Source organism: Peromyscus leucopus, chromosome 7, assembly GCF_004664715.2.
Source record: "Peromyscus leucopus breed LL Stock chromosome 7, UCI_PerLeu_2.1, whole genome shotgun sequence".
Taxonomy (NCBI): domain Eukaryota; kingdom Metazoa; phylum Chordata; class Mammalia; order Rodentia; family Cricetidae; genus Peromyscus; species Peromyscus leucopus.
This window is the reverse complement of record NC_051069.1, coordinates 112,327,542-112,342,886: the sequence shown is the minus strand read 5'-3', so window position 1 is coordinate 112,342,886 and position 15,345 is coordinate 112,327,542. Positions and strand designations below refer to the sequence as shown.

Sequence of the window (15,345 nt, the reverse complement as noted above, 5' to 3'; positions counted from 1 at the left end):
GGGAGGTGGAGACAGGAAGTGATATGGCTGGGCAGAGAGAGGAATATAAGGTGGGAGGAGACAGGAGCTCCCTCTCTTTTCGGCTGAGGAGTTGGTGAAGTGAGAGGTAGTTGTGGCTTACTCCTTTGTCTTTCTGATCTTTCAGCATTGACCCTGATATCTGGCTCTGGGTTTTTATTAAGATCAATTACGATTCATGCTACAGTTGGCTGATTGTCTTTACTAAAGAGAGTGAGGAATTTGGGAATGGCCTAGTATCTTTTAAATCAGGAATTAGATCACTCCAGTCTCTTAACATATTAGCTTATTTAAGCAAATAGTAACATTAAAGAGTACCTATGACAAAAGTTTCTCACTAACATTAACAGTGATTTAAACGTACATTAGTTAGTGCTTTGACAATGTTAACTTTACTCTTAAACTCTCTTGGGTAACTTTACCTGAGGTTTAGTAATGTGGTTTACTTGCCAAGAAATATACTGCACATAGGCCAGTTCTGGAGAGCTGGGGAAGTTAGGAGGTAATTTTCTCCCTCTCTGGGCCTATTTCTCCTGGGAGGAGGAGTCTTAGATTGGGACCAGGGATTCCTCAGTCCTATCCTTATTGACCTTCTAGATTGAGCAGCTAGCCAACCCCAAGGCCTGGATCAATGCAGCTACGCAGATCTTCTTCTCACTGGGCTTAGGGTGTGGTGGCCTGATTGCCTTTGCCAGCTACAACGAACCCTCCAACAACTGCCAGAAGCATGCCATCATTGTATCCATCATCAATAGTACTACTGCCATATTCTCCAGTATTGTGACCTTCTCCATCTATGGCTTCAAGGCCACCTTCAACTATGAAAACTGCTTAAACAAGTGAGTCTAAGTTGTCCCTCAGAACCTTGGGCCTCAAGTAGAAGGCAAGGCTCCAATGCTCTGAGCTGGAAGGGTGACTGGGAAGGACTGGGTTCTCAGAAGTCAAGGGGTAGACTAAAGACTCCAGTGTTGAGGTCTACAGTTTGAGGTGAGGTTCTCTTCTCTCAACTACATAATTACTGCCTTTTACCAGCACTAGAAACTGACGGTCCAAAAAGTTAGGGCCTGCCTTGCAGGGAATAGGTAGTTTAAGGTGGCCATTGCACTTAGTAGAAAGGGGCTTTCAGCAAAAAATGCCAATGTCTTTGGTCCCATTCCCCATCTCAAGTGTAACCAGGACCTCTCTAGCCAAGTCTCAGAGACTACTGTCTTTGGCTTCCCTCAAAGATGCTAAGATGTCCAGTAGGGCGGTCACTTACACAAGTAGCTATCTCTAAACTAGGACTGAAATTCATGGAAGTCAATGTACATTCAAATAACTTGTATATTGATATGAATTTAAATTGAAGTGATTCTAAGGTTAATTGGTTACTCAGTGGCACAAGTCTTATTTAAGTACAATGTTACATTTCTACCACCCCATTCAGTTTCATCAGACATCACTGGCCCAGATATTAAACAGCCTCACTGTAGGGCTGTCCTCATCTCTGTTCAGATCTGAAGCTTCTGCACAGACACTCATAGTTGCCCTTCCTTATAAAGGATTATTAGTCCAGAGTCCCTCTCCTCACTGAGATTCTCAGAGTTGTTAGGGCCAGTGGCCCTTTAATCATGAAGGTCAAGATGGTGGTCTGCTCTGCAGGGTGATTCTGCTGCTGACCAATTCTTTTGACCTTGAAGATGGCTTTCTGACAGCCAGTAACCTGGAGGAGATGAAGGACTACCTGGCATCTACCTACCCAAGCAAGTACAAGTGAAGTGTTCCCGCACCTTAGAAACTGCAGCTTGGAATCAGAGCTGAACACGGTAAGAGGCCTGGAAAGGGTGGGGACTGCCTCTCTTCACAGTTCATAATGACCTGCAAGAACCTTCACACAGTCCATGAAGACAGGAAACTGGATTGTTTTCCCTGCAACAGTGGTACCATCTCTTTTGAAGTTTTAAAAACTTGGGAAAGGCAGAGAACTCTCTCTCTCTCTCTCTCTCTCTCTCTCTCTCTCTCTCTCTCTCTCTCTCACACACACACACACACACACACACACACACACACACACATTAAAAATAAATGCTATAGTCCTCATTGAGTTGCATTCCCATGATTCCTATAGTTGGTTGAGGCAGGAGGAGTTTAATATGAGGTCACCCTGGGAGATATGGTGAGATTTTTAAAGGAAAAAATGAAAGTCAAAGTCTCCTATGTTACTTTCCCAACATTCTCTACTCATAGGTAGGAACCTTGATTCTTACTACCATACATAGGCTAAGTGGCATCTATCTTAGCAGTGGTTTTGGAAGATAGTTTCTCAGTTAACAGTTTAATTTTGAGAAAGTTTCTAAATAATGTGGGTGTGATTGCACTCATTCTGTATAATATCTTAATTGTTTTCATATAAATATACTCACCCCTCTTACTAAAGACTTTTTAAAAGATTTGTCATTCAAATCACTCTTATTTTCCACAGAACTATTTCTGTTATGCTAGGGGCTTTCAGTTATTTTACTTTAAATTTAGCATTACTTTCATAAGTTTCATTGGGTTGAAATTCCTTAAGGGATTCTTAAGAGATTTTTATTAGAATTGTGTTAATTCTGTAAGGTAACTGCAGGTGTGTGTGTGGGGGGGGCACTTAATATCACTTCATTTGTGGCTTTTGATTGAAGAGTTTTCTTTCATTTACATGGGGCCCAAACAACCATGGACTGTGAACCCTTCCAATCTATGAGGCAAAGTAAATCTTCCCTCCCTTCAGTTGTGTCAGTGATTTTGCTCACACTGATAATAAAAGTAACATAGTAGTTTCCATAAACAGAACAAACAAAACATATTTATAATATGGTAGTAGAATGAGAATGGCCCTCATAGGCTCACATATTTGAATGTTTAGCTCCAGTTGGTGGAACTGCTTGAGAGGTAGGTATGGTTTTATTGGAGGTGTGTCACTGGGAGCAGGCTTTGAGGTTTCAAAACTGCATGCCATTCCCAGTTTGCTGTTGCTACGATTGATTGATAAATAAAACGCTGATTGGCCAGTAGCCAGTCAGGAAGAAATAGTGTAGGTGAGACAAGGAGAGAGGAGAATGCTGGGTGGAAGAAGGCAGAGTCAGGAGTCGCCAGCTGCCAACATGTAAGATATCGGTAAGCCACAAGCCACGTATAGATTTATAGAAATGGGTTAAGATATAAGAACTAGATAACAAAAAGCTTGCCATGGCCAGTTTATAAGTAATATAAGCATCTGAGTGATCATTTTATAAGTGGGCTGTGGGACTGCAGGGGGAGGGGGGTGTTGGTGGGATGTGGAGAAAAACTCTCCAGCTACAGTTTGCTGTCTGCTAAATCCTTCTGGATCAAGATGTTAGCTGTCAGCTACTGCTCCAGCACTATGCCTGCCTGCTTGCTGCCATGATAGTCATAAACCCTAACTCTCTGGAACTGTAAACTCCAAATTAAACACTTTCTCCGCTCCCCCCCTACAATGTCGTTTATTGAAGGAGGGAAGAGGTCTTAAATACAGGTTTACAGCACAACAGGAGAACTGGAGGGTAGGAGTTTGCTACCGATGTTTTACAATCGTGCATCTAAGCTGTTAATAACCATTATGCAGGATACACAGACAAGGCTCTTTCCTTAAGCATTTAGGAGGGTGGAACTCGGCAGGGAACTAGCATAGGGAGGATATCAAGGTCAAGGTCAGCAAGCAAGGCGACAGTTACCCAAAACGGGGGCCAGGATCCTACAGGTCCCCCTTTTAGTAAAAAATGAGCTTCTGACTTAGGTTGCGTGGGACGTCAGCAGGTCACCTTTCCCGTCATGGAGATGCCTGCCCAGGCCACACAGGCGCTCTTAGGTTGGTGAGCACCCCCCAGGTATTACCCGTCTCCGAATACTCATTATCATACAGGCTCAATCGGTGTGAGCTGCAGAGTTAACTGTTGCCAAAGATCTCAAAGTGGTGCTGGGCTTGCAATCTGTGTGTTCGACACAGAAAAGACCAACAGAAGTCCTAAACCACCCTTACAAGGACTCCAATTTGCAGTAAGGCTCATTAAGGAAGGGAATGGCTCAGTTGCCTTCAGCCTACTGGCTATGGATGAGTTAAACACTTTCTTTTATAAGTTGCCTTGATCATGGTATTATGTCACAATAGAAAAGTAACTAAGACTTTTGGTACTATGGAGTAGGCTGTTGTGAAAGGATTGGCCATGGTGGTTTTTTGTTTGTTTTTTGAGGAATGTGGAAAACTGTGGAACTGTGGACTAAAATGGTTGAACTTTGTAAGAAAGTGGGGCTCAAAGGGCCATCCCAATTGGAGCTTGAAAGACAAATAGTCTGAGATCAATGTGGTCCATGGAGACCCAGCTCAAGAGGTTTCAGAAGGGAACAGTATTAGTAACTGGGCTAGAGACCATTCTTTTTTTTTTTTTCCCAAGTTGTAAACTTTTATTAAAAAATAAAAATGAAGTTCTTAAAAATCTCAACTTGACCAGATATGAAACAATTTAAAAACCATCAAAGTATATTGAGAAAAACCAGACTTTAAAAAACACACGCACACAATTGCCATTACCAAAGAGACAACTTTAGGTAAAAATAATAAAAACCCCATGCTGCATAGATAATGCAGACAGTTCTAGTGTATCTGGCCAACAGGCAAAAAGCAAGCACTTAAGGTCTTCAGCTCCAATCTTTATCTTATTGCTGGAATTTCATATTCATTTCTTCTTGTTGGATGACCAAACCTGATGATGGTAGAGATGGTAAGCCAGCACTTACTCAGCCCCATCTTGCTCAGCCTCAGGAGTGGACGAAGTTGCAGTGGTACCGACGTTGAGGTGTCTGCTGACCTTGGGTCTAATCTCCTTGATTTTCCTTGTCCTCTTCATTGCCATCCTCTCTAGGCTGTCTTTGGCGAGGAAGGCCCCTGCAGAATCGTGGTCTGTAACCCCAATACACATTCTGTCTCACTGTTCTACCTTGCTCTCTCATACCCCAGTTGTCAGGACCCTCCATCACTTCTCCTTGCACAGGAGGGTTGGAATCCTGTGGCCAATGCCCATAGGGTCTCCTCAAGTAGTAAGGTGGGAACCTTTGCCTGCTATAGGGCTGGAGTGTTGGGCTTGGCCTTCAGGAGCGCTTTCTAATCCCTCATTCTTCCCCCTACTCTCATTATTCTGATAATTTTGCTGGTAATTGTGTGGAGTACCCCTACGACATGGATAACATCTATAATGCTTATGGTCTGCTGTGTATTTACTGCCTTGAACTGAACTCCACCAGGGCCTGTAACATTTGGTGTACAAATACATCTTCCTTGTCATTCCTGTTGATGAAACCATATCCGTTCCTTACATTGAACCATTTTACTCTTCCCAAAACCTTGGTTGTGATAACCTTCATGTGGCTGCCCCGGCCGCCACTCCCCATCCACAGAGCCCTCTGAAATAATTCTTAATAAAGGTTATATCTTTATTTGCAAGAGACAATGAACTCAAGAGTCACTGCCTCAGGCCAATCTTTAATGATGACTCTGAATGTCCAGCCCTTTGGGACCCTGGGTAAATCTCAACTGGGTGAAAAAGGTCCCCTCACTTTCAAAAACTCTGCAGCAATAGTAAGAATGACACACACATCTTTTATATTTAAAGTTGTGTGCATCCTTATAATCAGCACCATTGGCATGCCATTAAGCTGATCTGTATTATATCAATCAGGTTACTATAACAAAATGTTGGAAATTGGGTGGCTAAACCAACAGATACTTATTTCTCATACTTCTGAAGATTGGTTTCTAGTGAAGGTTTGCTTCCAGATCAGCGATTATCACTCTGTTGTCTTACAGGACTAGGATGCTACTTTTTAAGCCTTACTTAGTGACCCCCGTAAAGGCCTTGTTTGAATGCAGTCACTTTGAGGGTAGAAGTTTCAACAGTAAGAATTCATTCCAGCCAGTGGTGGTGGCTCATGCCTTAAATCCCAGCACTCAAGAGGCAGGCAGATCTCTGAGTTCAAGGCCAGCATGGTCTACAGAGTGAGTTCCAAGACAGCCAGGGCTGTTACAGAGAGAAACCCCAGCTCAAAAACCAAACCAAACAAAAAAATCCATAGCACTTCTGAATCTGACAAATATATGCCATCCTTGAAGAGGGATGTTCTAGATGTTTGCCATTCTTGCTCATGGTGACTCACCTGCCTGAGGCTTTGTAAACCCTTATATGTGAATTCATGGCTTCATTTCTAACAGTCCTGTGGGTAGTCTAAACCCACCTGAGTCTCACCCACTCAGGAGCCTTCACTGGTGTCAAAAGGGATTTGACTTTAAGCAGAACTAGTAGGCTTGGGGCTGAGAGATGGCTCGGATGTTAAGAGCACTGGCTGCTTGCTCTGCCAGAGGTTCTGAGTTCAATTCCCAGCAACCACATGATGACTTACAACTATCTATAATAGAATCTGATGCCCTCTTCTGGCATGCAGGTATACATGCAGAGAACTCACACATAAAATATAAATAAAAAGCAGGTCACCAACACAGGCATGTGACCACCAAGCAACCCTGCCAAAGTATCCCCACATTTCCTCATTCCTGGTATTGGAAACAAAGATTCAAATACGATTTTGATTTGGTAATATTTTATCTAAAATGTAAGTTGGGGCAGGATGGGGAATGCAAGGTTCTATACTGACAGAAAGTTCATCACATTTTGTGTATGTTCTAGTCAGTCCAGGTAAGCCTTAGGAGCTGAGGTAAAGAACAGATTCATTATGTGGCCAGCTTCAAGGTCGCAACATTGAACATGTGTAAAAAGACTATCAAGGTATGTAACTAGTATCATTTTACCACTTGCAGGCTGTCCAAGGCACAGGCCTGGCCTTTATTGTCTACACTGAGGCCATTAAAAACATGGATGTGTCCCAGCTGTGGTCAGTGCTCTACTTCTTCATGCTGCTGCTGATGGGTATGGGAAGCATGGTAGGGACAGGAACGGCCATCCTCACCGCTCTGACTGACAGCAAGGTCATCTCTAGCTACCTGCCCAAGGAGGCAATTTCAGGTCAGGACACCAGGCAGTGGAGGCAGGGCTTGGGTGGGTAGGGAAATACAAAACAAATAGTGGAGAGGCTTCCTCAGGAGCCATGTGCTTCTAAGGAAACTCCAGAAGGGCTGTAGGAGTCTAGCTGTGTTCCTGCTACAATGTGCTACTCAGTCCTAGGAGCTAGACTAAGAACTCACCATCCCAGGAAAATGAGGCAGTCAGTCTACCCTTGGGAAGGGGTGACAACTCCCCAGCCTGCACATAAAGGTCTCCAGTCTTTGAGAGCCTACAGCTGTCTTTGTTTTAATCGAAGGATAATGGTTATCAATTGTCCATTTCCTAAGGTGAGCGTATGACCTGTTTCCACACCAGAAAGAGCTCCTTCCACATACTCTCCAGGCAATAAGTACCCAATAGATCACCCTGTTCTGACTTCTAATGCTACTAGTTTTTGTCTGTTCCTGAAAGTCAATGGAAAGGATAATCTGGACCTGCTGTTGACACTCAAAACCTGTCAGTGAGCAGCACTATGTGGCTGTTAGCAGCAGCTGTCAGTCCCTGATCCTGTCTGATACATCACTGTAAGAGCACATACCACTTCTCTATGCATTTTGACTATAAGGCTATTAGCAAAGGAACTAGCCTTTCCCATAACAGCTACTCATTAACTTCACTATCATCCTACCCGGGGGTCATAAGGACTCTATAGCCAGCCACCTCTACCTCTGATAATTTCCTAACTCCACATCGAGGATGAGTAAAACAACTCCATCTAGTATTCATGTTCTGACAACCCACTGGAAGCTATAGCCACCCTCTTAACTCAGCACTTGGCATCCTCCCTGAGCTGACATGCCCTGCAGAGCAACTCCTACAGCTCATGTGGGCGAGCCAATCCTTCAAAGTACACATAGGACCTGTGGCTCCTGCTCAATATAACATGGGATGAGAGGTTGGGAGATCAACAGTAATCTTGTGTTCCAGGTCTGGTGTGCCTCATCAACTGTGCCATTGGCATGGTGTTCACCATGGAGGCTGGGAACTATTGGTTTGACATATTCAATGACTATGCAGCCACACTGTCCTTGCTGCTCATTGTGCTGGTGGAGACCATAGCTGTATGCTATGTATATGGGCTAAAGAGGTAAGGAAACCCCAGACCCTGCCTTCTACGTGGGGCAGATAAGCTGCAGGGCCACACATAAGAAAATGATCCCTCTTTAATAGGCACATTCCTTATAGAGGCTTCTTTGCCCTCAGACTTCAGCTGTCTTTTGCTTTCTGTTTGCCTGTATCCAACAGCTTCTTTCCATTTTCCACTTTTTATTATGGCATATTTTCTGGTCAAGGACTTAGCCTCCACGCCTAGATACTCTGATCATCCACCAGCATTAGGGCTTCCAAGAACCCTAGTCAGAGTCTAGGGTTTGGCTTAATAGATGTCAGATTTCTACCCTGGTTCCCTGTCCAACACTGTCCATCAGCCTTCCAGGTGATGAAATGTGCATCTGGGGCCCAATGAAATGAGGATTACAGGACCTCCTTCATTTGGTATCTGGCTAAAGTCTGGGACAAAGTGCAATAATTGATATTTCTAGCACTTTCCTTGGTGTTCTGAGGACCACCAGTCTAGGACCTTGCTTTTCTAGTCATCCTGCAAGGAGAGGAAGAAAGAGCCCTTCAAAACTTACCTGCTCTCCCATGCCAAGGTCAAGCCCTTCCAAGCACAAAGTGACTACTCTGAGACCATCTCTAGGAGGCAGTAGAGAATACTTGGAACCATCACTAATGGACAGAGTGGGCACGCAGAAAGACAATGTCACCCTAGCCTTGTGGACTGAGAGGACTGGCATTCCCCTCCCCCATGCACCCTGATCCCACCTTCTCTGGGAACTAGCCTCTGGTCCACATCTGGGGACCTCTGAAGGCCAACACCAGGGAGGTATCCCATGACCCATTCTTTATTGGTCATCCTCCCTCAGGCAGCTTCAGCCCATTTCTCTTCACCTCAATACCTCCCCTAGGAAAGATCAGATGGGTTCAGGGGCACATTCAAACATCATTAATAACCAGAACAGCATCTTCCCAAGGGCAGAGGGTATGCAAACTGGAGCCCCTCCCTCCAGAGCATGAATAAACCTAGGCTCTCTCCTTGTGGTCCAAACAGATTTGAAAGTGACCTTCAAGCCATGACTGGCCGCACCCTCAACTGGTACTGGAAGGCCATGTGGGCATTTGTGAATCCACTGCTCATCATCAGCCTCTTTGCCTTTTACCTGAGTGACTATATCCTCACGGGAACGCTACAGTACCAAGCCTGGGATGCCACTCAGGTACCTGATGTTCCTGCGGGGATGGGGAAATAAGGGCAGAGCCTATGAGGTCACTTCAGAACACAGGAAATCATTGCTGTAGTGTGGGAAGGTTACAGGTGATAGCATGGGAACTTCTTCAAGATGTTTCACAGATGCTCAGTCTAGTACAGCAGAACTGGGCTGTGAGTTTTTAACCATGATGCATGGAGAGAGTAAGATTCACCCACGGCATCCCAGTGGATCTTTTCCTTGATGGTGAGGACACCCTTGTAGAGGTGCTGGTTCTTCCTTCAAAGGAACTTTACATGTTGAAATGGCTCTAGGGGTAAAAGAGAAGGTAAGAGTAGTTAGTGCAGGCTTGCTGTCATGTGAAGTGCTGGTCTACAGGCCCATTTATCCAAATCTTACTGTATTATAACACTGACCAAAACCCAGGCATAATGCAGGGAGGAAAGACTTGGGCCATAGTTTCAGAGGGGTTACTTTTTTGGCTTGGGCAGAATATCACTGTAAAAGGAGTATGAGGTAGAGGTTTTTCTTCACTCCCTGATGGCCAGAAAACAGAGTGGAAGCCTCCAGAGACTGACTGGATAACCCAAGGAACAGCCCTTGCCCCCAATTTCCTACTTCCTCAGCTAGCTCCTACTTCTTCAAGTAGAACCACATAGCTAGAGAAGGTAGGCACCTGAGTTTGTGGGGGAAGTATTTCATGTTCAAATGTTCAAACCTAAACATCAACTCACACAGTTTCTCTTCCTATTTTGGAATGGAGGCTGGGGTAAGTCTTAAGACTAGTGAAGGTTTCTCCTCTCTCTCTTGTAGGGCCACGTGGTGACCAAGGATTACCCCACATATGCACTAGCTGTCATTGGGCTTCTGGTAGCCTCCTCTACCATGTGCATCCCTCTGGTGGCCCTGGGGACTTTTGTCACACGCCACTTCAAGAGCAGAGCAAACTTTCCTATGGCCTGAAAAGTGAACCTCATAGACCCACTGTTAGTCACTCATTGTTTCATAGCTACTCCTACAGTAGACATTATTCAGTTACTTTTTAAAGCCAGGAGTACTTTCTGCTTCCTGAATCTGCAAAGAAAATTTAATTCTCTGTATCACAGGCTGTTATAAACCTAACTTTGGCCATAAATACTACAGGCTTTATTTTCTATCTTCCATAATGTATACTTTTGTTGCCAGAATTTATACCCTTTTGTATTATATATTCAACTCATAGTATTTTCATCACTTAGACCTTTAGCTTTCATTCTAGAGATATCAAATATTTACATACCACCATTACAGTAATGAGATACTGGATTACAAATTTACCTCTATCATTGCTTTTTTTTGTTGTGACAGAGTCTTGGTCTGTATGTACCCCAGGTTGAGTCTGCACCTACGCATCTTAGAATAGGCTAGAATCCAATCCTCCAGTCACAGCCTCCCCATGCTGATACAAATGGCCATGTGCCACCAAGCCAGGCATATACTTTTTATAACAGTAATTATCTTCTTGTTTCTGTTTGAACCATTCCTTAGTGAGTGGGGAGGGAGTAGGTAGGAGTCTCAAAGGGCAGTCAGTGCTAGACTGGGCTCAAATACACAATCCTCTTACTTCACCTCCACACCAATGCTTGGATTACAGGCATGGCCTACCACACCTGACCTTTCAATATTTCTTGAAGGCTATTTTAATGATTAATTTCCTCTGCTTTTTCTTGTCTAGAAAAGTGTTTTGCTTCATCACTTAAGTGTAACTTTACTGGATATGGTATTCTTGACTGGCGGGTTTCTTTCTTTTAGCAGTTTGAATGTACTGATAATTCCATTTATTTATAGTCTAATGGATATCCCCTTATATGTGACTTGACTCTTGTCCTTGGTAAAAGAAGAGGGGGGAAATAATGAGCTGTAGAACAAGCAATATGAAACAGAAGTGTAGGATGAAAATATAGAGAGCACAATATATAACAATAAAACCATATTGAGATTTTTTTTAACTGAATCTGATTTTACTCTTAAACTGTGTGAGATGATGCAGTAATCTGCTCTAGTGTACTTTACTGCATATTCCCTAAAACTATGTTGTAAACCTCAAATATGATAAATTTTATTTAAAAAAATATTAGATATGTGTGGTGATGTTTTGTTTGTGATCTAAAAAATAAAGCTTGCCTGAAGATCAGAGCTAAGCCACTAGTTAGCCATAGAGGCCAGGCAGTGGTTGGCACACACCTTTAATCCCAGCACTCGGGAGGTAGAGGCAGAGGGATCTCTGTGAGTTCAAGGCCACCCTGGGCTACACAAAACTGATCCAGTCTAAAAGAGAAACAGAGCCAGGCAGTGGTGGCACACACCTTTAATCCCAGCACTTGGGAGGAGGAAGCAGAAAGATCAGGAGTTCAAGGCCATCCTGGCTACATGAGATTGATCCCATGCTTCTAATCCCTGCAATAAGGAGGTGGAGACAGGAAGTGATATGGCTGGGCAGAGAGAGGACTATAATGTGGGAGGAGACAGGAGCTCAACCCCTTTTCAGGCTGAGGAGTTGGCAAGTTAAGAAGTAGTGACTGACTAGCTACTTAACTTCTCTGATCTTTCAGCATTTACCCCCATATCTGACTCCAGGTTTTTATTATTAAGACCAATTAGGATTTGCACTACAGGTGTGAGGAGATGAAGTCCTTGGAAACATATACATCCCTCACAAGGACCTTCCTCTATGTGCACCCTTCTTTTCATCACTGGATACTAGCTTTAAAGGTCAGTCTTGAAGATAATTGTATGTCTTAGAAGACTTGCACTTCAATGTAACTGTCTTTCTTAGGAGATCACATCTGTGCACTCTCTTTCTTACTGACAAGACACCCACATGTTACAGGGTGACTGCTTTTAATCAGTTAAAGTTTTCAGGTACATGAGGTGGTGAATGAAATGTCAGAAGGCATTAAACCTTTTAGTTACTTGTCATATCTGCATTTAGCTGGCATTCTTCAAGCACATGCACACTCATGTGTGTGTACACAACTCTTAATTGAGAATTGAATAGACTGGCCTTGGAGTTGAAAATCACAAACTCTAGAGTACTCACACTACCCTAGCCTTGCCCACAATGAATTCCCCAGGAAAATCATGTATGTTCAATGAGTAAGATTACACTGGCTGAAAGACTTGGTGCTGCTGTTGTACAGCATATACCTTCGCTAGAAGCCCCTTTTCAAACCTCTCAAAGTCCTACAGTTTAGACAACATTTTAACTTTATTTAAACCAATGTCTCCGACAGTTCTTGTCACAGATCCCTGGATTTAAAAAGAAAAAAATGTGTAAGAATGTTCATATTAATCCAATGCACTTAGGAAAAGTGAATTCTGACAAGGGTTTCACTCAACAGTCTGAGGAAGCTGGAAGACTCATATGAGAGGCCCAAGATGTGGCTACACCAAGAAAGGCTCTCAGCAATGACAACATACACGAACCTACAAAGAGAGGAAAACTTGGCATTCAAATCAGCAGGGGAGGGCTACAACATTCTCAGTAAGCAGCTAAGCTTAATGACATTCTGCACTGCCCCTCAAAGGTAGGAGAACATTCCCTGGCCTCAGTAACTTCTGATTTGGTCATTTTTTATCACTTTTGACCAATGAAATATGAGCAAGAGAGGCTGTCATTTCTGAGCAGAGGCTTCTCTTCCTTCTGTCTGAAAATGGCTAGCGTCATCACTGTGAGAGCCAAAGTAGAGCCAAGGAGCAGAGTGCACAGGAAAGAGGAAAAAGAAACCTTTTAAATTAATGAACAAACAAAAACCAGTTGGCCTCTCAATTGTCAGTCTATAACCCCAAATTGACTATGGATAGAATGTGATCTAAAAGTGACAGCTGTCAAAACTTGCCCTTGGAGGTGAGCACAAAAGGTGCTAGGAAAGCAATATGGTCATTCACTGTATCAGAGAACAGGAAGACAAGCTACAACTAACAAATGATTCCCTTCCAGAACACAATTTCAACAAATCCATAGGAAACAAAAGACCACAACAGGCTCCAAACAAGACCCACAGACAATTAAAACCAAAACCATGAAAAAATGTTCAATTCTCAGAGAAATACCAGAATGAGATGCTATTTCATACTGCATTGACAAAAAGTATATTATGATAGCATCCCAGGAATATATGTAACACAAACAATTAAAAGAGACATGAATTCCAGATATAACCACTCACATGAAGACTGAGTTCAAAGGATCCATAAATATACCTACACAAAAATTTTATAAAATTCAAACAAACAAAAAAACAACCACCCACAACAAAAAGATGAAAGAAAAACAGATATGCTGGAATAGGTTCATAATCCCAGCACTTAGGAGACAGGAGAATAACAGGTTTGGAGACAATCTGGACTACATAGTGAGACATTGTCTTAAACAAGAACTACAAAAGTAAAAAGGGGTGGAGGGCTGGAGCAATGGCTCATGAGTGATAACACTTACTATGCAAGCATGAGGCCCAGAGACTGCATCCCAGTGGTCATACATGTAACTGTCACTTCAGTGAGAGACCCTGTCTCAGGAAGAAAGTGGAAGGTGATAGCAGGCCACCTCACATCCTTCTCTGGCCCCCTTCTGTAGCAGGAATCTTAAAAGTTCTTATTAATAAAAACAAACCTGGAGCCAGATATTGCAGTGAATGCTGGAAGATCAGAGAAGCAGAACAAGCCACAGCTACCTCACCTCGCCAGTTCCTCAACTGATCCTGTTTCCTCAGACTGGATGCCTCTCAGCTGAACTGTGGTGCTCAAAAGCCTGAATGCTTCACCAGCTAAAGCTTCTAGTTTCTGGTCCTCATGCCTTATATACCTTTCTGCTTTCTGCCATCACTCCCTGGGATTAAAGGCTCACTTTCTGGGATTAAAGACGTGATCACCGTGCTTGGCTGTATCCTTGAACACACAGAGATCCAGGTAGATCTCTGCCTCTGGAATGCTAGGATTAAAGGCGTATGCTACCACTGCCTACCCTGTATGTTTAATATTGTGGCTGTTCTGTGACCCCAGATAAGTTTATTAGGGTACACAATATTTCGGGGAACACAATACCACCACACCCTTCTGTACACACATAAGGTACATGCACACATATACACAATCACACACAAAGGGAAGCTAGAGCTGGACAGATGACTCAGTGGGTAAGGGTACTTGCTACTCTTGCAATGGATCCAGATTTAGTTCCCAGCACCCACATGGTCACAACAGTCCCTAACTCCAGGTACTCCATCCAACACACTCTTTTTTTTTTTTTTTTTTTTTTTTTGGTTTTTCGAGACAGGGTTTCTCTGTGTAGCTTTGCGCCTTTTCCTGGAACTCACTTTGTAGTCCAGGCTGGCCTCGAACTCACAGAGATCCGCTGGGCTCTGCCTCCCGAGTGCTGGGATTAAAGGCGTGCGCCACCACCGCCCGGCTCCAACACACTCTTTTAGCCTCTGTAGGTACCAGGCATGCATATGGAGCACATACATGCAGGTAACACACAAAATAAAAATAAATTGGGGGGGGGAGGGAGTGCACTAGTGCTCATCTCGGTGAGAAGGCCATGGCAAGTCAAGGCCAGAAGCATATGGCCAGCAAACCCTCTTTTTCCAGTCTCTTAAATTTCCTTTATGAGCTAACCTGCTAAGCAGCATTAAATCAGCTCACCTCTGTCCTGGTTAAGTTCCACCTTCTTCAAAAAGCCCCAATTACTTCCAACTTACTAGCCCTCTACTTCCCTGGTGTTATACTGACCACAAGTTATTTGCTTCCTATACCTTCCCAAAAGATCACCACCTCCTGGTACTAATGTTTATGTGTAATCTCTTCCCCTTGAATGAGCTAAAGCCACTGACTTCTAGTGCAAAGGATACAGTAAAAGTGAAGGGTAACACTTCCATCTTGATTGCAGACTCAATATTGTTGGCTATGATGTAAAAATTGTCTGAAGAGAATGA

The 15,345-nt window shown here is 43.5% G+C and overlaps 1 protein-coding gene and 1 pseudogene across 1 annotated transcript in view; one reads left to right on the top strand and one right to left on the bottom strand.

Annotated features, from left to right (window-relative positions):
- Slc6a20 (solute carrier family 6 member 20) overlaps window positions 1–11,486 on the top strand; it is a 28,567-nt gene extending 17,081 nt beyond the window's left edge. Inside the window, 7 exon segments of the mRNA XM_028890453.2 lie at window positions 616–857; window positions 1,660–1,768; window positions 1,770–1,823; window positions 6,863–7,067; window positions 8,034–8,193; window positions 9,217–9,382; window positions 10,187–11,486. Coding sequence (XP_028746286.1) covers window positions 616–857; window positions 1,660–1,768; window positions 1,770–1,823; window positions 6,863–7,067; window positions 8,034–8,193; window positions 9,217–9,382; window positions 10,187–10,336 — 1,086 coding nt within the window. The 3' untranslated portion in view covers window positions 10,337–11,486.
- Window positions 4,113–6,035, bottom strand: LOC114707655 (annotated as a pseudogene).
- Window positions 11,487–15,345: the final 3,859 nt, after the last annotated feature.